The following is a 21,847-nucleotide window of genomic DNA, read 5'->3' as shown; positions in this document are numbered from 1 at the left end:
CTGATTCTATCCGGCTGTCTCCGCACTGCTCAGCTCAGCATCGCGCTCGGCATCTCGAATCTTCCATACCGAGGCGCAACAAAAGGTGCCCCACGCCCCGCCGCCTACCAATCATCGAGGCCTAACTCCGCTCTCACTTCCGCTCGACGGTCCCCCCAGCCTCGCTCCCCGACTGCCTTGTCAACTGCGCCGTTATGCCTCCGCCAGGCAACGAATACGCCGCCGAGCAACTCAAAAACTCTGGCAACAAATGCTTCAAAAATGGCGACTATGAAGGTGCAGAGACCTTGTACTCTCAGGCCATCCAGAAAAACTCGGCCAACCCGCTCCTCTTTACCAATCGCGCAAATGCGAGGCTAAAGATGGAAAAGTGGGAGGGTGTTATCGACGATTGCATTCGGAGTATTGAACTGTTGAAAGACAACATGAAAGCTTTTTTCTATCTGGGTACGTATGGTTGATTGTCTTGACGCGGTCCCGTCTGATCTCCTAACCACGTCGAGCATAAAGGCGTGATATCAACTTAGGCCCTTGGGCTAATCAGTGTACGTATAGCGCAAGCGCAACTCGCTATCAATCATCCGAACGAGGCGCTATCATCTGCCCTTATGGCCTACGAGTTATGTACCACATCGGCGCAGCAAACCTCCAATGCCGCCACCATATCTGCCCTAGTCCTGAAATGCAAAAAGGCAAAATGGGATATTCGGGAACGGGAGCGCATAAGAAGGCGAGGTGATCTTCTCTCGGATCTTGAGTCTATGCTGGAGACACAGTACAAAAAAGACATGGACGAGATAGATGCTCGCATGGAGGCTGGGGAAACTAGTCGAACAGACGGCCAAGAAGAGAAGGCAGAGCGGAAACAGGAATTCGAAAAGAAGCGCGATGATCTGCGAACGGCGTTTGCCATTTCAGATCCCGCCAACCAACAGAAACGCGAGGTACCGGACTACCTCGTTGACGGCATTACGTTTGAAATTATGCACGACCCGGTAGTCACCAAGAATGGTCGGTCGTACGAGCGTGCGACACTGATTGAGCATCTGAAGCGCAGCCCTACCGACCCGCTCACCAGAGAGACACTTACAATCAGCGACCTGAGACCGAACATTGCACTTAAAGAAGCTTGTGAAGAGTTCATGAGTGCCAATTCTGGGTGGGTGTATGATTGGTAGGTTTGCGCGACTCTATTCGCCAGCGATTGACTTGGTAGGTATGTTGCATGGGGAGTTGCGTGTTGCGATGGAAGAGAGTTGGGGAACAGTCGCTGACCATGCTATAGTGAGGATGGTGAGATGGATAGAGATGCGCGTTGGGCGCATCTTTCATCAAGCTAAGTTCTTTGATCTCTTCAAAATTTCTCCATCTAGTTGAGATTGTCTTATTTGCATCCCGAGGCGTTGGTTAGCAGTACACTCCCCTTGCGTACGTATTATTTAGACATCATTGAGCGTTGTTGAACCAGTCATAGTTTTATACCCACGATCTTGCCCCTTATGTTAGTGTGTTTGTCCTCTTTTTTACGTTTACTATTTTCCGAATTCTCGTACTACTAGATTTACAGATTCGGATAGAACTCGAGACTGTGCTCAAAGTAGCAAGCGAATGTCGTTCAACATGCAACCATGTGTACGAAAACAGCGACTTTTCAGCATGTCCGCACTGACAAGGAAAACGATCGAACCGGGTTAGAATCAGAAAGTTTTCTGCTCGTATATATGGTAGATTGTCTATGACTATTCTATCCAGAATCTGTTGTGCATGGCTTCGCTCCTGCCGCATCCTGCCACATTCCGCTTTCCCAACTTCTCACTGGCATGGCGTCTCCCCTACTACAGTATAGCACCTTGGCACAGCGCTCTTTCTTGGTGTATCCGGTGTTTACTCTCACATGACCACCTTTTCGTGCGACCATAGTATTCAAATCCCTTCACCGTACAATTTGTCCAACTCTTTCACATACTTTCCCAGCATATCAACCTTTCTAACGCTCCCTTTTGCCGTCTTCAGGAAAGGCTCTTGCGCAACGATAACCATATCTTTTGTAACCCGTGCGTAAACCGGTGAGTCCACGTTAACTTCCTCAATCCTTTCCCATACATCTTCCAGCTTGAATCCATCCTCTAGCCTGACAATCAGTGAAGCTTTCGGTCGACGTGTCCCTATAATCAGAGCTTCAGCGATACCAGGGTGCGCCGCAATACGCTGTTCAGCAACATTGGGGAAGAACTTTTCGTTGGAGAGGAAGACCAGCAGGTCGTCTATACGGCCGTGGTGTTTCCACATGTCCGGATATTTTGGAGATCTTATGAATAGGTCGCCCATGCTTTTCTCCTTGAGGTCAGGAAAACACCTGAACAAAGGCTGCACATATCCATCCCAGTCCTTACCGTTGTTTCGCACCATGACGGCCTCGTACATGATTTCACCAGCATCTTCAGAAACAGGGCGGAATTGCAAGTTAAGTGCCGGGTGGGGAGTCATATATTCCCATCTTCCATCACGTTTCATATCATCGTCGGTTTGCAGGATGCTGGGCCAAACGCCTTGCTCGGTGGACCCAAATCCACAGACTAGATGTATCTTGTCTGTTATGGTGACGCCAGCTGTGCGAGATACACTTCCGCCGCCATACCGTAACGAGTGGCTCCTTTGGACAATCTGATCGAGTTTCGCGGGGTGCTTGACCACATACTCTATAACCGTCGGCACAACCGACACACGATCTACCACCTTCTGCAACGACTCAGTCACACTTCCGCTTGCCACTACGCTCTCTGTGTGTAGGGCTTCCAGAGCTGATATGGCACGGTCTACGGCTTCTTCTGGTGTTACTCCTATTTTCGAATAGATGGGTTTTGTGCCCAACAGTAAAGGGTAGAGAACCATGTTAAAGATTCCGCTTGCATGAAATGGGGGACCAGTCACCAGTAACCGTGCACGACGATCCTTTTGGTAGCATATATGATGATCATGACGGGTAAATCCAACTGGCAGTGGGAGGTTGAGTGTCTGCGATTGACTTGCAATCCAGTCGTGTGTCCACAGTATTGGCTTAGGAAACCCTGTTGTGCCGGATGTATCTGCATTACTCAAAGTAAGCTCTTCATTCTCTTTCGCTTTTTCAAGCAGCAAGTTGAGGCAAGTGAAGGGATGCTGTCAACTTACGTAAACATATCACAGGCTCGTCTTTACAAGCCGCAAAAGTCTTGGTAAAAGGATATACCGCTACCTTCTCCACAAACAGTTGATCCACACTAGGTGCTTGAAATTTTTTTATCACACCTTTTTTCTTCTCTATGATCTCTGCTTCGACAGGATACGGTGTCTCGGGGCTCAGCAAAACCTTCGCATCTACGGTTTCGATCAACTTCCCCAAGGCCTCGGATCCATACCGTGGTGACGGGAAGAGCATCTATCATTTCCTATCAATTCTGTTTCTGACTAAGACAATGAGATTGATGAATGGAAGACTTACTTTGTATCCAGCAACTACACTCCCCAAGCAAAACACTGCATACCGAATATCAGTTGGTCCCATGTACACCAATGTCTGACTTCCATTCTTTTGCTCCTCTGCTAGCTTCCCTACGTTCTGGTCGATCCACCACGCAAACGCATTGACGGCATTAGCTACTTCTGCAAATGTGAACTTGCGATATCCTTTCGATATATCATCGAGATCATGCGGAAACCGGGCATAAGAAAGAGAAGGGTACTGGTCAGCGATCGAAAAGAGAAGAGCTGGAAGCAGTGTATAACGGAGTTTTGGCCAGGTGCTCGGACTAGCTGACATGATTGCCTTGAATTGGTTTGAGTGACAGTCAACAAGGAAACAGGAGCTTGTGGTTCAACAAGTACACATATATACAGAGAAACAGGAACACCGATAACATCGATATGACTAAGGTAATACATTAGCTTTCTGGGACGATGACGTGTAAGCATAGTACCCCGCACAAGATGCTAGGTCCTCCTCGTGCGAAACCATATATCCAGTATTACCTCAAAGGTACACTGTGACAGCGCATCTTGGCGCCTATGTACTACACAGGGTACGTATTCCGGATGCTGTACATCATGCCACGGATCTTGGCCTTGTACGGGCCAAGCTAGCAAGGCTATCCCAACGACCTTGTCACGACTGCCGAGATATTACCTGCAGCAGAAAAGGTCAAATTAGAGTTTTTTCGTACCCGAAAGGGGGTGTACGTAAGCTTGGCGCATCTTGTTCCACTTCTTTAGCTCAAACCTTCGGACACGCGTGATAGGGCTGCGTACGATGTGCGTCTATCCGATGACTAGTGTAAGCACTAGAGCTGTGGTAGCTTCACATGTCTTGAGGTTGCGCAAGGATATCGTTACATACTTTCTTTTAACAAGGGATCTTACAAGGCGCTGAGAATTTAGTGTCTTGACTCGGAGAACTTGCAAGGGCGATGCCGGATCGGCTTTTCGTCCGGTAATTGTAGTAGAGTAAGTATGTACACGGAACTTTGAACCGAGGTCTTCTCTCTCTCTCTCTCTCCACCCCCCCTCTCTATCACAGCCTTAAGCATTTCCGGATAATTGCTGTTTCCATCCTGCAGGACAAGTACCGGTACATGCGAGTCCACTGTCGCTGTTGAAATTACTGCAGAGAATCTTGGCCTGCCCGCCATTCATTGGCTTGATGTCGATATCCTTGAACTTGAGGCCCGTGCAAGGCGTGCTCTTACTACAATAAATGGCTGCGGCAACGTTGTACCTCGAGGTACCCGTGATGTTTTGCCAAGTAATATCGGAGATTTTGAGGTGCGAATTATCGCAGCCTGTGTACGAGTAGATGCACGGCGTGACGTACACGGGCTGATTGACATCGACTATGTGGAAGTTGCGAAATGTCACGTTTCTGACGTAGCCTTGGCCTGGGTATGTCTTGATCCATGCGGCGTTGGAACTGTAGTAGGCTTGGATATCTTCGAAGACGACGTTTTCGACTGTCTCGGGGATGTTGGGTGGGTTGCCCATGGATCCGATGACCATGGCGCCTGAGCCGTAGCATGTGGCGTTCTTGACGTAGACGTTTGTGCTGTTTCCTTTGATGGAGATACAGTCCTAGGAAGGAATGGTTAGACTTATGTATGTGATGAGGCAAGATTGACGGGGGAAAGCTTACATCGCCACAGGTCACGTCCCAGTTCTTGAGGACAATGTCCCGTGAGTTCCAGCTGTCGAAGCCATCGGTATTGACGGTGCCCCACTGTGAGTCGGAGACGGCCTTCATGTCCAAGTTTGTCATTGTGATGTTTTGCGAGTAAGCGACAAACGTGTGCCTGTCATGTTAGGAACAATGCTGCTTCAAATTACAGTACAAGGACTTACCAGAATTGCACTTTTCTCCAAGTGATTCCGTCAACCACGGCATTCTTTGCATGCCATAGGGTCAGACTGATGGGCCTACCGGCCATGTTGGCTCCATTTTTGTTGGCGTCGTACCACGCCTGGCCGTTGCCATCAAACAACGCCTGGCCATGGCCCAGGACCGAGAAGTTCTCGCCTCCCAAGCGGAATGCTGTGCTTCGCTGCTGGAAGACGACACTGACACTGTTTTTGACCCAGTATTGGATATCGGCGGTCCAAGTGAGTTTGCCGCGGATGTTGATCTCACAGTTCTTGAGATTTAGGACATCAATGACTTTGCCGATGGTGAAGTTACCCGCTGTGATGTCAATCCTTCCGTTTTGTCCACACTGCTTAAAGGCATCGAGGATGAAGTCGCTATCATCAGCTGATCCTGAGGGGGTAACCGTGCACACCGAGCCCACCTTGGTCATGGCACTCAGGGCCGGTGTAGCGACCAGACATAGCTGTGCAAGCTTAATCAGAAGCATCTTGAAAACGAGTGAATGGATGGAGAAGTGAATGACAAGCTTTTACGGGGCATGGCTTGGCTATATATCAAGACTTGGTAGAAAGGCTTAATACTGAGACGCTGGGGTCCCTGAGGTGGAGATGTGCCTGCAAATACCTCCGTTGCGCAGTGCATATACAGAAAGAGGAAATTCGAGTACGACCATTCGGACATTTATAAGAGGCTATTGGTGCAAATACTTGACTAGTGCCCGTCACTCCGCACAGTCGGCCAATTTACCCAGTCAGTGCTCGGCTTTTTAGGTGTTAGTAATTTATCTTATAGTGCCCATCTCGTTATCCAGGTGCTTGAAATAGTTTGATGCCGCACCATGAGCAGGCACGGCCGCTTGCAATTAGTGCAAATAACGGGATAGGGCGGTTCGGGAGCAGCGTGAAACATTGTAGTCAGATATTACCTGGTTACAGGCGGTGTCAGATTGTCAGATTGTCAGAGTAAGCTACAGGACGACGGCGGGATAACAGATTGGGATGATGAGAACCCAAGAATAATCGAAAGGGCAATAAAAAAGATTTGCATATTGTAGTGACGGGAGTCTGACAGATCTGACGACATGGACGTTGGGAGGGCAGGTCAAGGGGGTCCTACGGGAAGGCATGTTGGGGTAACGGGATGCCAAGCCCACGTCACTGGGTGTTTCCGAGATTCGCGGCTCCAAACACCCGTAACTTGTAGTTTGTACAATCGTTCACCCGAGCGATTGCCCAGCCATTGAAAGTCGCACGGGCTGCGCACAACAGTCGTGATGATGAACAGTGCCGCCAGCCTGCGGGCTCTGCGCATCCGGCCCTCGATACCGCGTCATCGCCTGACCCATCGCTCGCTATTGCAGACACCGACGAGATATGCTACCACATCGACAACGACTACCGAAGCCGCGACAAATGTCCGATCGGCTGGGACCCGCACGAAAAACTTTATCTACGGAACTCTGCTGGCCGTAGGGGGAACCTTTGGATACCTGTATGTGACGGACACGCGCGCCAGCATCCACCAATGGCTCCTCGTCCCTGCGCTACGAGTGATATACCCAGACGGCGAAGACGCACACCATGCCGGCACCCGGATGCTCAAGGTGCTGCATAGTTTTGGAATAAACCCTAGGGAGCGTGGCGTAGCCGACTCGCAGGGTGATCTGGCAGTCGAGGTCTTTGGTCACACATTGAACAACCCCATTGGAACATCTGCGGGCATTGACAAGGGCGCCGAGGTTCCAACGCCGCTGTTTGATCTGGGTGCGGGCGTAGTTGAAGTTGGAGCTATCACATTAATGCCGCAAGAAGGCAACCCCAAGCCGCGTGTCTTCAGGATCCCCAGCCAGAACGCGCTTATTAACCGCTACGGATTCAATTCAGAGGGCGCAGAGCTGGTTGCTTCAAGACTTCGACAACGCGTGCGAGAGTTTGCATACCATGTTGGTCTAGGGCTCGACGAGGATGCCGAACGACGGGTGCTAGATGGTGAGGCTGGTGTACCGCCTGGCTCGCTTCACAAAGGACGCCTTATGGCCGTGCAAGTCGCAAAGAACAAGACGACTTCTGAGAACGACATTGAATCTGTCGTTCGCGACTATGCCACTGCCGTTGGTTACGTTGGAAAGTATGCGGATATCCTTGTAGTCAATGTATCCTCACCCAACACCCCCGGTCTCCGCACCCTTCAGAATGTCGAGCCATTGACAAAGCTTCTCTCGGGTGTTGTTGGTGCCGTCAAGAAGATTGACCGTAAGACCAAACCCGCCGTCATGGTCAAGGTCAGCCCAGATGAAGACTCGGAAGAGCAGATATCAGGCATTTGCGAGGCTGCGTGGGACTCTGGTGTCGATGGTGTCATTGTTGGTAACACAACCAAGAAGCGGCCAGACCCGCTTCCCAAGGGCTACCTTTTGTCCCAGTCAGAAGCCAACATACTGCTTGAACAGGGTGGATACTCGGGCCCTCAGATGTTTGAGCGTACCCTGGCTTTGGTAAAGAAGTACCGAAAGGCACTTGATGAAGGCCCAAAGCACATCACCCTCCCCACGCATCCTGAGGACATCAAGCCTTCTGCTGGACAAGACTCAGGCGACGACTCAACCAAGTCCTCTATGACCAAGGCTACCCTCGATCTCGACCAACCCGCTCCTAAACCCGCATCCTCAGATTTTGACGACATCTCCGAATCTGCGCCTCATGTCACCCTACAATCTACACCCAAGGCGGCACCTGCACCCGATGCCCCACGCAAGGTCATTTTTGCAACTGGAGGAATCACCAATGGCCGCCAGGCACGAGAGGTTCTTGATGCGGGTGCGAGTGTAGCGCAGGTCTACACTGCCATGATTTATGGCGGTGCAGGCACAATCACTCGGATCAAGCAGGAGATGAGGGACGATGCCAAGGCACAAAAGACCATTACCAAGTCTTAGTGTATGAAGCCCATTTAGTGACGATTGGTGTTTGACCATATGTGTTGTGTATACCAAGGTTTCAAGCGTTGTTCACTTTAGCCAAAATAAAAATAGACGTGTACCATGTTTCCAAAGAAAGAAAGAAGAGTAATCCGTGTTCCCTAGTTTGCAACTCGAATGTTATATGTACACCAATCCCAACCCAACACCATGGACAAGCCATATGTATTTACATGTCTCTTCTACTCTTTTCCCACAGATCAAGCAGTTCATGCACCAATCTTGCCCTCAAGGAACTCCGGCGCAGGTCCAGCAGCGTCATCAAAGTAGGTAAAGTGCGCCGCGGTAACGGTAAGAGTACCAGAGCACACCAAATCACCCGTGGCGCAGAAAACTTTTACGTTATCAGCAGGGTACGACTGGATACCGCCATTGTTCTGCTTATTCTTCGTGTATCCAAACAGCACAACGCCCTTGACCTGAGCGCGAACAGTCTCAGAGAGCTTGGGAATTGCGCCGGCGATGACGGCAGTACCTTGACTGTTCACGGTATTAGAACAAAAGTCTCATATATTTTGCGGATGGAGATATGGAGGGGAAGGTGTATTTACCTGTAGCCACCCGACACAACGGGGGTCTCGGGGCACTTCTGGTTTGCGAGCTGGAACATCTTGACGGCTTCGTCGATGGCGCCTGAAGAAGTACCGGCTGGGAGGGCGTTGGAGAGCAAGTCAGCGGCGTAGGGTTCGCCGACGCCTTGGACCCAGACGCTGTCTGCACCGTATTTGCTCTTGAGCTCCCTTGTGACAATGGGGCCGGTGGAAGATCCCTGGCAATCCGGGTGAGCCAAGAGGTTTATTGAAGTTGATTATAGGGTAAGACTTACCATGTTTCCGGACTCGCCGCTGGCTCGAGCAAAAATGAAGATGACCTTGGGGCAGGCACCGGCCTGGCCTTGCTCAAGATCGTTGCTGGTGCTGGAGCCGCCGAGTTGACGGGCCTCGAGGGCGGTCTCGGAGCGCGTGGTGATGGGCGATGCTACCGCCAGGGCAGTCATCATGGAGAGAGTGAGAAACTTCATCTTGATGGTATATTTGAGAACGTGATTAAATGTTGAAACGGTATATGGAAGCGAATGTAGTAGGCAGTGGTAAAGATATCAAGTGAGCTGTGCCTTGATATCCGTTTTGTTTCGCGCAAAGGGAACAGATATATATATATATATATGCACATTCATCTTCACTCTCCCACACCATGTCATACATCTCGACTCATTGGTTTTCCAAGATACCCACTCACACTGTCGTACCCTTCACCTCGGAAATCGGGCGAGGAAAGAAGGGAGTTTCGTGTATCACCAGGTTTACGCGGAATAGGCAGCGCTGATCCCCGGGCAAAAAAAGCACACTAAATTGACCTTCCATCAAATAACGAGGCTATGGTGCCGGTGTGGCGTAGGTAGTTGAGAAGAGTGATTGGGTGGTGTTCTCGTGCCAGACGGGTGCCTGTCACACCAGCCGTTGCGACACCAATGGCTGTGCGCCCGGAGAATAGAGTTTACATGACATATTGACACTGCACGTTGTTCAATTGGGCAATGGGAAACGGGAAAAAGCAAGCAAATGGGTCTATTTTCTTCTTTGCTTTTTGCTTCGAGAAAAACGGCTCGCTTAGGGGGTGTCTCAAATATCGTATCATCAAGTATACCACAGGGATTAGTAGATTCCAGCACAGTGGGTTTGCTGAGGAGATTTGTAAAGTTGTGTATGTATTTGTGTGAGACTGGGTTTGTAGATCATCTGCGACACACAAAAGTAATGTGCCTCGGTCCAAGAAGAGAAGAGTGCATGGTGGGAGCAGGACAGGATGCCGGTAGTCGCCCGTTAGCGTCCGCACCAGACTAGCGGACCCCATATAGCAATGCCGTTCACAACCCATGTAGAAAATCCTCCGTGTCGCATGAGACGTACGTACGAGCACGCTATTCGTCATGGTCTAGTTGCTGCGCTGCCAAACAGCTAGCTAGTCATTCAGAGGGTATGTTCATCGGACACCAAAAGAAGGCAATCATGATTCTGTCCATCATCGGCACTTGTTTGAAAACTGCCATATGTCCAAACCCACGATTCCCGGGGACAAACCGGCAAGTAGAAGCCGAGGAACGTACGTACGCTAGAGTAAGTATCCGATGATCGACTCAAGCACAGCTCTCTCGCCCACGAATAGTCATGCTGTTGCCAAGCTCGCAATGCAACAACCCTTTAATCAGACTCTCCCCCTCTTTCAAAAAAAGAAGACCTGGCCCCATACCCGCACGTTGCCGTGGAATCTACGCAATATGACGGGTTGAGAAAAAGAAAAGAAACCCTGCCTCAGGTGTGCCCCGTCGACGAACACCAGGTGGGTCCTTGCGAATCGCGACAAAATGTCTCAGGTAGATAGGACTCCTCAAACACCACATGACGCTTTGAGATTGTTGTGCATATGCTGCACCGCGGAGTGGATGGCCTTAGCTATTCTGAATCGTGAGTGATCGACTTACATGGACGACGGCAGTGTAGATCGCCAGAGCTAGTAGTGGCATTTTACCCGTAGCACATGATGATCAGGAACGAGCCAGAACAAGGGGCTTAGTGAATCCGACTGCTCTATAGCAAATTGCCGAGGCAGTTTCCGTATTTACCGATGCAAAAGATTACTTAGGAAAAGGAGCAATGTCAAACGGTCAATATAGTATTAGCTCGAGCTGTTCTACAATGGCGATCTGGCGGCAAGAAGACCAAGATAGGTGAGAGGGCCCCGCTGGCCCACCAAATAAGACATTAGAATTAGTACCTCAATCGTCTCGACCCTATTTGCTTGACCCACTCGGCATCCCTCTTACTCAACTCGACTGCGCTTCTCTTCTTCTTGTCGCCGTGTCCGATATTAGCGGCTGTAATATTTCCACACTCGGGTGTCTTGAGTCTCTGTCCAAATTGATCAACGGCCCAGATCAGCACGCCGTTCGACCAGCCAAAGCCTTCGACGACTTCGTATTCTCCACCTCCGCCGGCAGCATTGGTGCTCTCGTCCGAGTACTTCTCAAAGATCGTGCCGTTACCTTGGGAATTAGGTAGCTGGGCGACGTCCGCTGTTGCTCCACCAGTCACACGCCAAGTGCAGTATAGAGAATCGAGATAGCGTTGGGCGAGTTGGAGGGCGAGATCTTGTGTCCAGACGTAGTCTTCAGTCGTTTGCTCGTCGTCTTCCTCACCGACCTCGAGTGGCGTGTTCAACAGACCTTGCATAAGGATATATTGTAGTGGAGGCCAGACATTTGGCTTGTCCCATTGTTGACCAGTCACAAGATTTGTTGCTGCAATGGCGCCATCTTGTGATTCCAAGAGTCCCTCTATCCGGGCGTATACCCGCCGCATGGCCTTTGGGTCGTTCTTGATGCTGTCTGGTGCCGCTCCAGTCCAGAATGGATAGAACTGGGAGATCTCGAACCATACTTGCTGGCCCTCTGGTGCGCCCTGAAGTGAAAGGGGCGTACTAGTGTTGTCCCTGAGCGTATAGATGTTTTTGCTGCTAGACGTAAGGTTGTAGTCAAAGTAGCTATAGTGTTCAGGAGACCACAAAAACGTTGTCATGGCCTCGCTACGTTGTGCTGCTCGTTCGGCCCATGCTCGTGCGGCGCTGTAGTTGCCTTGGTGGCGATGGAACTCCGCGATGGTTATTTCGTTGTGGTACAGGATCGAATTCAACTCTACAGGAATGATTTCCTTAGTGTTGAGGGAGCGGAGCGGGAAATATGTATCGGTAACAGCATCAGAGGGGTTGGCAATCCAGCGAGCAGTATAGTCCCACCCACTTTCAGCACCTGACGCCAGATTCGAATAGAGCGTAGCCTTCTCAGTTTCGGTAAGTGGGGTTGTAGCGTTGAACGTTTCGCCTTCTTTGTTGAAGTAAGTTTCATTGTTGGCAGTCACATAGTCCTCATAGAAGGATTCCGGGCGTGGCTGAGTATTTGATACGGCGTAGTGATTTAGCGAGTAGTTCCTACCAGCGCGTTCAAGCGTTGCCGTGCGGTTATTGACCCAAAAGTCATACTCTTGCTCGAGGATAGGTAGAGCACGTTCCAGCAACGTATAGTTTTGCGTGTACTCTACATAAACGCGAACCATTTGGGTGAGAAGTGGTGGCTGGGATCGGTTTTCATAATACCGTCGAGCGCCATTTGGCACAAAGCCGATATCTTCGACAAGATCCAGGAAATTCTCAATGATATTCTCAGCGATTTGAATGAATGATCCTTGAGTACGGAGAAGACCTTCAATGATCCAGAATGAATCCCAGTAGTACGGCTCTCGGAAACGCCCACCTGCGACCACGAAGGTGCGGTTCACAGGGATGAATGAGTTAACGCAGCCAGAGCAGTTTCCAGCTCCAACATAACGACGCGTCAGATCTGGCCAGATATTTATGACCTGGCGGGTGAAATCTGCCACGGTGGAGCTGTTGACGTTGTCGAGAAAGTCTGGCTGAGTCTCTAGCTGGTCCGTGGGTACTTCCTCAAGTTCGGAACCAGCCTTTCCAAAGTACTCAGACAGAAAATCATTAAGGGCGGTGTCGTTTTTGATGGGCCGAGAAAGATTGGCGAAAGCGGCGAGGACCTCGTCTAATGGGCGTATTGTTGGTCTACGCTTCGTCAGAAGGTATTAGAGGCATATGTTCTTGGTAGCACTTACAAATCAACAAACGTCTTCGAATCCGTAAATGGCCTCGCAAGCTCAATCTCGCGGAGCAAATCACCATAGCAGTATATGGGAGAGTCGCAAGGTGCGATCACGCTGCCATTGGTGTACAACGCATTCGCCAGAGGTGCTGCTGTCACAAGAGCTGTAGCCAACAATCGTAACGAAGCCATTTTCTCGAGGCCAATTTTTCACCACAGCGAAAGCAAAGAGATCCCAAATTCAGAATTCACGCGCCTCAGCCCACTTTTAACTTTCCGGCCGTGCAAGATCGGTCTGCAAAGCAACCTGCCATTGTAACCGCATAACCCGGGTAGTTTGGCCGGTCTGTACACGTACGTGGCTGGACGGTACAGCCGGAGATGCATGATTTATCCTTGGCAATGTTCCTAAGAAGTACTTAGTTTAGCGATCGGATGTCAGCAAGGTTGCGCCAAAAGTGTTGGCCTGCATGGCCAATGTTGAGAGATGGGGGAATGATGGGGGTTTCCCCGCAAAATGGCTTCTGACGGCTGTCGGCAATGACTTAGTATGATGTCATCGCCGCCAGTCCCGACGCTGTACTACGGAACGCTGAAATCGGCTCAGGTACTTGGTCGGCGTCTTTTGCATTTTGCAAAAACTAAGTTAGAGAACATTGAAAGTCTTCTCACAAACACTGTCTACTGCTTTTCAAAACGATACCATATTAGTGCAACGGGTTCGAACGAGACCACACATCCGGTCGGATGCCGCCTTGACTCGTACCATCGACACTATTATGTCATAAAAATAAGGTTGGGATGAGTGAGAGAACAGGTCGGGATCTTGGATGGAAATTTCATTAAGCCGCGGAATATCGGTACATATCTGCTTTTCCACGCACTGATCTCAGCGTAGTCTGGACGCCACATGACAGAGTAGGTAGCTCACAGCAACCAACCAAGATTGCTATCATGCTATCCTAGTTTGGATTCTGCAGTGAAAAATCCGGTTAGCAAATCGTCTTTCAAGGGAAACTGAATCTGTGGTATGAAGAAGGCTGTGAGAAAGGGGTGACCATATTTGTAATAGCTCCGAGGAACTATGAGAGATGGTAAATCTTTTGCTTACTACCATGGTCTGTGCCAGCTGATACGGAAATCTTCGCATTCTCGCTGTTCACCGCCTCAAAGTTTCTCAAATCATTAACTTTATGCGCAAATCCTAACATGTACGGATCGGACAAAAAACCGCATATCCTCATGTCTTGAAGCTCTTGCGGTTCGCATTCAGCCATCTTACTCCCACACAAGCTCAATTTTACCGCCCTTGACTTTGGAATTGAACCACTCATAAATCTCAACCTCCTTTTGAACTACTTTTGCTCCATCCAAGACCCCAGTTTTGGCTAATCTCTCAGTCGCAAACTGCAACTCCATGGTAGCCAAGTTTCTAGCGATACACGCTCGACTTCCTGCGCCAAAAGCAAACCAGTATTTTGACATCTCTTCGGTGGTGTTCAACCATCTTTCTGGAATGAACTCTTGAGGCTGAGGAAAGACGATAGAATTGAAGTGCAGCTCATATGCCGAACAACCAATGAGTGAGTCAGCAGGAAAGTAGGTTCCTTTAAACGTCCAACCACCAGCTGGTACAACGTGAGGCAGGCGCGTAGGGTTTGCCATGCTAAGTCGAAGACCTTCTTTGACGACAGCGTTGAGGTAAGGAAGTGCCTGAGCGTCCTGCGCATCAGGTCCCAGGGCGGCATTCTTGGTAAACTCCTCCTTTAATCTTTGATACTTTTCGGGATGCAGCACGAGGCTGCGCATTATCGTAGCTAGATTCATGCCTGTCGAATCTGTCCCAGCGAAGATGAGATCCTTGCATTGAGCTCTGACCTCTGAATCGCTCAGCCCTATTGCCAGCAAACGTCCCGGATATGTTGTTGATTTCGAAGTCGTATTCCCAACCAGTGTAGCAACAAACTTGTCGACTAGTGACATGCTGTCATCTGTCTCGCGATCAGGCGCCCATTTTTCAACAACCCATTCTAGCCAAACAAACGCGATGTTTGGAAGGTAGAAGAAGCGGCCCACTGCCACAAACGCATCCACAAACGCGCTGGCACTCAACACCGGCCCTTTTTCGCTAACACCATCATAGTTTTCTCGAAATAGGTGAGTAGATACCGCATCGACCGCCAGGCTTCGTGCGAGATTGAGCACATTGACAGGTCTTTTGCTCTTTGCTTCTTCCTTTAGTCGGTCCACCATACAGTCCACACATCCCCATATAGCCTGTTCATTCTCACGTAAAGACTTTGTTGAAAAAAGTGGCAGCACTGCTTTCGCCCTGTGAGCCCTATACTCCTGATTGGTAGTCGAAAAGATAGTCTTGTGGCCGTCAATGTCAAAGTTTGCGTAACATTTTGCTTTCGGGAAACCTCCTTTCGATACGTATATTGCGGGTATACCATCAGCGTCACTCAGGTCAACCTCGTTGGGTGAAACCCGGACGTATGGGCCATATTCTTGGTGAAGCTTGTGAATGACGCTCGCTTCATCACCAATGTAAGCATGATAGTGAAGCCAGAGAGATGTCAGTTTGGACAATACGGGCCCGGGAATATGTGCAAGCGGATGAAAGTAGATTCGATAGATTGAACGAAGGAATAGTATAAGAAAAGGAGTCAGAGTGGCTGTCAATGCCACGTGAGCGCCTATGACGCCAAATACCAAGTCTTGGAGTGCCATTGAGGTGTAGAACGTAGGAACACTACAATTAGGCTCTTGCGGGGCTCTTAGCTTTATAGAGGCGGTGGTTGGTTGAGTCACTGTGATGGTCAGTGGGGCGTACCTATCAGTTGCGATAAGCGGAAATAAGGGCCCCCATTATCTCATACTCCCAACAATTATCTGTCCATCTTTGCAGTTCGTTGCAATTCAAAATCTATTCTGCCAGTCTTAAGCGAAGTGGTCTTCAGAATGACCCTCCCGAATTGTCGTGATATTCGCCCAAATATCATGGTCCCTTCTGCAGCACTATCAATACTTAATTGAGCAGTCAACATCACTTTACCTCGATAGTGCCTGATTACGATGAATACATTTGACCATCTACTCAGTATCTCGATAATTGGGTGCATAGATGCGTTTGAGAACTAACCTATTTCCATGATCTCCTACAACAAGGGAACACTCGGAAATAAGGTGCGATTCCCACCAATCTTACCCGCCTGAAAACCAAGACAGAAATCTCTAAAAAGAAAAACCTCTTGTATCCAAGTCCAGCTCAAAGCCATCACCAGCTCAGATGACAACTCTGCTCCTCAAAATGCTATTCCGTCGTCCAACCAGCTTCGCCTTAGCGTTCAAGATAAACACCTACGTTGCGTTAGCCTCAACACATTCAACCCTTCTTCAGCAAAACGTAGAGAAACTTACTATCGACATTTGAGTTATAAACGACCTTATATTTGTCATTCTTGAGATAGCACATCCCACCATCCCAAGCTGCAGCAACCCAAGTCGCAGCAACGCAGCCATTCAAGATCGAGCACAGATTTGCACACTCACCAAGAGACTTCGTCTGGCTAATAGCAATGTCGCCACCATTGAAGTCGTAGTTGCAGCGGCTGATATAGGACTGTCCGTTGGTCTTGAAGCGGCAGTAGTCGTCGCGAGGGCACTTGATGTCAGTCTCGCAGACAGAGCTGCCAGGAGCGGGCTCCAACTCGGTCGCTGGCTTAGACTGGGTGCCGGCATTGACGTTATCCAATCTGCATGATGATTAGTGATGATTATAGTGGTGTTGAGGGTGTAAGTACGATATACGGGGCGCGCCAAAGTCCTTGCCGAGAAGGTAGCAAAAGTTATCCTTCATGTTGAAGGCAGTGCAGTATGTGTGGCGAGAGCATGCATCGGCGCAGTCAACGAAGATGTTGGCCTACATCGCATGTGGAAACTCGTGAGTATTTTCATCTCTTCTTGCAAATATGTGAGGCTGTATTTACCTGGGCAATGCCAACGATGGGACCATTGAAGTCAATGGCGCAGTTCAGTTTGAAGACACCACCATTAGTGGCAGTAGAGACACAGCCGTTCCATCGGGGGCAGGTAGGTTGAGCAGGACAGTTCTTGTTCTGTTGGGGATCAAGTGTTGCAAGGATTGCAGTAGCATTGACGAGTATGCCGTACTGGAATGCATAGTTAGAAGTGTAATGGATTGGAAACTTCTTGTATTTCCACGTTGGTCAAATAGTTTCGTGCGATTACACAGAGTTGAATAGACAGTGAGATTCTTACTCACCATCTTGAAGTAGCCCGAGAGAATGGACCAGGAAACTGTGCTGGTGAGGATAGGCTTTGAAGTGAACAAACCAACTACGAGCAGAAAGACACATTATATACACATAAAGGCTATTTCGCCCCTAGATCATTGTAGTCACCTCGACAGATATGCAAGTAAGTCAACTGATTTGCTACCATGGATCATAGTGGTCCGTAGCGAGTGAGAAGTGTCTAAGCACCCAAGAATGACCACAATCACAACAGGATTTCAGGATGAGAAACTATGACGCGACAGAATAAAATCTAGATTTTTTGAACTCATTATATGATTTCAGAACTCCAGCTACCATTAGCAAACAATGTACCTGGTTTTGAGTAATCTAGGGTATAGCCGCCCCGTATATAGGCCCACCGGAAGTACTCATTCAACCCACTATCCACATCTCTCTTCCATTCAAAGATATCCCAAAGACCATCACCTTCATTGTCATAGAAGGCACGGGCGCGCTCCACATCGTTTACAAGGACGCTCATACCGTCAACGTCAGGTGGGTGCGTAGTAAAGTTGAACGTCACGAATAGAGCATCATTTTCTACCTCAATGAACGGTTCCATTATCTGCGGGACCACTGACTCGAATTTTGCATCGGCACGCAGAGCAGCAGAGGTTTGCAGCACAGAATCGAAATCCCATCGCGATATGCCGTTCACAAAAAGACCGAGTAAGAGACCTTGAAAGAACAGCGAAGGCCGCGTCTGAAGACTCGTCCCGGGAAGGAGCAAAAGTGCCAGAATGTAATGGTGAATCCGCAAGTTGACACCTGGAATCATCAAACAGACAATGATTGCCAGAACGAACAGGCCATAGAGGCCCAGATAGCGGATCAGGCGGCCTTCGAGCCAGAAACAGTACGCCTGACCCACAACAATTACAACCAATACCAAGATGATGATTGCCAACGCCAGCTTCGCGCCGGGCTGCTGCTCGAGATCATGGCTGGTGAGCCGTGAAATCGGAATCCAGTCAAACGTATAATTTGATAATGCGCCAATCCAGAAACCTCCAAGCCAAAATACAGCCTTTTCTATGTGGGCACTCAACCCAGCTAGCGTCCGCTTTATGGTGGTGGAATACATTACCACCATTACGAACATGGCCGGCAACAGACGCTTCGCGAACATTGAAATATGATCTGGCAACACCGTCGTATTGAGATGCAATGCGGGCGGCGGATCGGAGACGAAGCTCACATGGGCGAAAATGAGTGTGAAGATGGGAAAGAAGATTTTCGGCGAAGAAGAAAATATGGCGAGTACAACTGTGGAGAGGATAGTGATGGGAAGCAAGGCTGAGCGGGGGTCAGCTGGTGGCCGAAACCCGTCGTCGAAAATGACGGAGAAAGAGAGCGGAAAGTACGAGTCGAACGGAATAGACTCGATGCCATGGTGCTTTGTGCTAGCAAAATTGTCATGACCTCCCATGAGCTTGATGCGACCGCCGCCGCCTCGGTGGTTATCGACAACCCCCGCGTGGATGGCTGCGGCGCATAAAAAGCTGTCGCCGCGATAAAGTCCTGTTCCGACAACCAGAGGGCGGTAGTTCACTTGGACCGGTCCAACGGTATGCGGATTTAAAAGCTGTACATCTCTGCACTTTGCCGGGCATTGGAAAGCAAAAGAATGGTTGCTAAACGGACGACAGTCGATGCCGTCGATTCCGCATTTGTTCTTGCGTCCCCACAATGTATCGACGCAGCCTAGGCTGATTACATCGTTGCCATCGCCGTCTTTCAGCGGCAGCTGGGCAGTCAGGAACCAGGTAAAGATAAGAAGCCAAGGAAGTAGTACGGCAATGAGTGAAATCGGCCTGTTGAGTCCCTGTTTTTCCAGCCACTCGACCGGGCCATTTTGAATCCATGGGAAATACGGGTCGATGCTTTGAATCCGAGGAGATTGCGGCCCGCGCAAAAAGTCCAGAAAGCGTTGTCGACGCGTATGTAATTTCTTCGATGCTGGGAGAACGGTGTCTTCAAATTCCATCTCTTCTCTTAGTAAGTGTGCTTCTTCATCTCCATCGACTGCGTGGTCTCTGTCGTCGTTGGCCTCATCGTCAAGTTGGGCCTCGGCAGCTTCCTTTTGCAGAGGTTTCCGCATATTGACCTCTGGATATTCTGAGCGTTACAAGAAAGAAAGAAAGAAATAATTGTTAACAAGAGGATTTACAATGACCATTGTGACGAAGGCCGGAGTATTACAGTGAGATGAGACACGCAGTGGGTCAGCCAGGAGGTAACTAACTCCTTCAGGCGTTCCACCGATAGCAGAAACGCGTCTCTTCTCCATGTTCATCTTGGCTATCATCTTCCTATTGATAGTCTGATATGCCGTGAGTTCCGCATCGTGTGATGCTCGCGGGAGTAGAGATATGCTTTCGATAGCAAGTGTACATACAACAGTCATCTTGGGTCGCGATAAATGTTGCATACGGACGAGAAAATCCGGTGCGATTCTGGCTGTACTGGATGCCATTTAAAGATATCCATGGTATGTCTTATAGTCCTACCTACAGACGCAACCAATGCAGTCTTCTTTAATCACACAATGAATTTGACAATTCCACAAGAAATTTTGGGCAAACTACCATTCCCTCCGCACAGACCACATCCCCATCTCGCAGTCAGCACTTCCATGGCAACCCACAAACAACACAAGGCCACCACCAACGCGTCTCCTCTCTAAAGATCCCCTCCCTCTGCCTTAGGCACTTCTCAATCGCAACCCCCCTACCCCCACCTCCAAAATGGAAGCAATCCAAGCCTACCTCCCCCAAGCCGAGGGCCTCCTCCCAAAATGGCTCCTCTTCGTACGTCCCCCATCCCCCATCCCTCTCCTGAACCCCTTCCCCCCCTTCAGCCCTGCACATAGTCCACCACACTCCATGTCCCAACCACACACTCAAAAAAAATAAACTTAAAAAAAAACTAACCCCCCTACGAAAAGGTCTCCGTAATATCCGTTGGAAACAGCATCCAAGCCTACAGCACCCTCGCCTTCACCTCGCGCATCTACAACCCAACACCCATTGACCCTCCGCCCACAATCCCAAAACACGTCACCGCACTGTCGTCGCGCACGTTCGGGACGTGGACGTTTCTTGCGTGCCTGATACGGTTCTACGCGGCGTATAATATCAATGATGCGGCCATGTATCAGCTGGCCATGTGGAGTTATGCGGTGGCGTGGGGACACTTTATGAGCGAGTGGTTGGTGTTTAAGACGGCGAGGTGGGGCAAGCCGTTGGTTGGGCCGGTGGTGGTTGCGAATTCGAGTTTGATTTGGATGTTTATGCAGTGGGGGTATTATGTCAAGGCTTAGACAGAAGGAAGGGGAGGGTTTTTGCGGGGTGACTTGGTATTAATGTCATGATGGCTGATGGGACAGCTGAGTTGCTTCTGGGTACCTATTGTGAGGTTTTCCGTAGCAAGGCATTTCCTCGCTTGCAATAGTGTGCAATCACCTTCCATTGATTGTCAGAAGCACACGAGAACCACGACACAAAGCAAAAAGCTTCCAACCCATCACGCACAATCTGTAGTCGCATTGTGGACTTTTGACCCGCCTCGGTGGCTTGTTTGACCACTCGAGGACTTTCATTGATCGTAGCTGAAGAAACATACATGGCCCATTGGACTCCAGATTCCTCAACCCTGATGCCGAGTTTTGACGACCATATCGAAAACCATTCACGCTCCGCCTCAGCCACATTTCTTTCCTTTGCTGATCATGAACCGTTACACCATCCCTTTTCTAAAATGCATCTAGAACTTGTTGAACTGCTTAGCAGCCTTTCCCTTTCGGGGGAGGACACGGAGGACGTTGAAGCGGACGGTCTTGGAGAGGGGCCTGCACTGGCCAACGACGACCTGGTCACCGGGCTCGACACGGAAAGCGGGCGAGACGTGAGCGGCGAGGTTCTTGTGGCGCTTCTCGTAACGGGAGTACTTGGGGATGAAGTGGAGGTATTCACGGCGGATGATCAAGGTGCCTGAAGTTCGTTAGTATCAAAATGCTTCCAGATCCCTGTAATTTCGCCTCGTCGAGCTCTTATTTTTTTCAAAATCGCATCTCCAGGGCTTTAGAAAAAGTTGACGTACGGTGCATCTTGGTGGACATGACGGTGCCGGTGAGGATACGGCCACGAATGGAGACCAGGCCGGTGAAAGGGCACTTCTTGTCGATGTAGGTACCCTCAATGGCAGTCTTGGGCGTACGGAAGCCCAGACCAACGTCCTTGTACCATCTCCTGGAGCGGGTGTTCTTGCGCGGTCCGCCGACCTTGTGGTTAAGGAAGATGTGAGGCTATCGCATCGCGTTAGTATCGAGCATGTCGAATCGCGCAGTGGACGTCTAGTACCTGCTTCTGGAAAGCGCGCTCCGACTGGACACTGTTTTTCGCAGTCAGCAATTGTCGATGTCGCTCATTTTATCGCAGCACATACGTGAGTTCGGTGGCCATGGTTGCGGATCGGGTGGTTTGTCGTGCTTTCGTTGT

General features: G+C 49.7%; 8 protein-coding genes across 8 annotated transcripts; 2 read left to right on the top strand and 6 right to left on the bottom strand.

The window, feature by feature from the left end:
• Positions 1–194: 194 nt before the first annotated feature.
• Positions 195–8,324, top strand: COCMIDRAFT_33948 (uncharacterized protein; the record flags this gene model as incomplete). Its single annotated transcript, XM_007686652.1, has 3 exons — positions 195–447; positions 556–1,174; positions 6,674–8,324. The coding sequence occupies 3 exons, from the start codon at positions 195–197 to the stop codon at positions 8,322–8,324; spliced, it is 2,523 nt and encodes an 840-aa protein (XP_007684842.1).
• A 251-nt stretch (positions 8,325–8,575) lies between these two features.
• On the bottom strand, positions 8,576–9,387 carry COCMIDRAFT_33947 (carbohydrate esterase family 5 protein; the record flags this gene model as incomplete). The annotated part of the gene is made up of 3 exons (XM_007686651.1): positions 8,576–8,846; positions 8,918–9,135; positions 9,193–9,387. The coding sequence occupies 3 exons, from the start codon at positions 9,385–9,387 to the stop codon at positions 8,576–8,578; spliced, it is 684 nt and encodes a 227-aa protein (XP_007684841.1).
• Positions 9,388–11,134: 1,747 nt separating this feature from the next.
• COCMIDRAFT_2531 (glycoside hydrolase family 37 protein) lies at positions 11,135–13,218 on the bottom strand (the record flags this gene model as incomplete). Its single annotated transcript, XM_007686617.1, has 2 exons — positions 11,135–12,989; positions 13,040–13,218. 2 exons carry the CDS (start codon positions 13,216–13,218, stop codon positions 11,135–11,137), a joined length of 2,034 nt encoding a protein of 677 aa, XP_007684807.1.
• Positions 13,219–14,304: 1,086 nt separating this feature from the next.
• On the bottom strand, positions 14,305–15,759 carry COCMIDRAFT_86695 (uncharacterized protein; the record flags this gene model as incomplete). Its single annotated transcript, XM_007686694.1, has 1 exon — positions 14,305–15,759. The coding sequence occupies one exon, from the start codon at positions 15,757–15,759 to the stop codon at positions 14,305–14,307; it is 1,455 nt and encodes a 484-aa protein (XP_007684884.1).
• Positions 15,760–16,414: 655 nt separating this feature from the next.
• COCMIDRAFT_86673 (uncharacterized protein) lies at positions 16,415–17,204 on the bottom strand (the record flags this gene model as incomplete). Its single annotated transcript, XM_007686693.1, has 3 exons — positions 16,415–16,784; positions 16,833–16,951; positions 17,019–17,204. Coding segments are annotated over 3 exons (675 nt in total), but the record flags the coding sequence as incomplete, so codon positions are not given.
• Positions 17,205–17,616: 412 nt separating this feature from the next.
• COCMIDRAFT_23638 (uncharacterized protein) lies at positions 17,617–19,449 on the bottom strand (the record flags this gene model as incomplete). The annotated part of the gene is made up of 1 exon (XM_007686633.1): positions 17,617–19,449. The coding sequence occupies one exon, from the start codon at positions 19,447–19,449 to the stop codon at positions 17,617–17,619; it is 1,833 nt and encodes a 610-aa protein (XP_007684823.1).
• A 646-nt stretch (positions 19,450–20,095) lies between these two features.
• Positions 20,096–20,670, top strand: COCMIDRAFT_86938 (uncharacterized protein; the record flags this gene model as incomplete). The annotated part of the gene is made up of 2 exons (XM_007686692.1): positions 20,096–20,158; positions 20,296–20,670. 2 exons carry the CDS (start codon positions 20,096–20,098, stop codon positions 20,668–20,670), a joined length of 438 nt encoding a protein of 145 aa, XP_007684882.1.
• Positions 20,671–21,113: 443 nt separating this feature from the next.
• COCMIDRAFT_2527 (uncharacterized protein) lies at positions 21,114–21,811 on the bottom strand (the record flags this gene model as incomplete). The annotated part of the gene is made up of 4 exons (XM_007686616.1): positions 21,114–21,340; positions 21,450–21,654; positions 21,710–21,740; positions 21,795–21,811. 4 exons carry the CDS (start codon positions 21,809–21,811, stop codon positions 21,114–21,116), a joined length of 480 nt encoding a protein of 159 aa, XP_007684806.1.
• Between the last annotated feature and the right edge of the window lie 36 nt (positions 21,812–21,847).

The sequence above is a fragment of the Bipolaris oryzae genome (assembly GCF_000523455.1).
Source record: "Bipolaris oryzae ATCC 44560 unplaced genomic scaffold scaffold_21, whole genome shotgun sequence".
In the NCBI taxonomy this organism is placed as follows: Eukaryota; Fungi; Ascomycota; class Dothideomycetes; order Pleosporales; family Pleosporaceae; genus Bipolaris; species Bipolaris oryzae.
The sequence above is the reverse complement of the archived record's forward strand: the minus strand, read 5'-3'. Positions and strand labels throughout refer to the sequence as shown.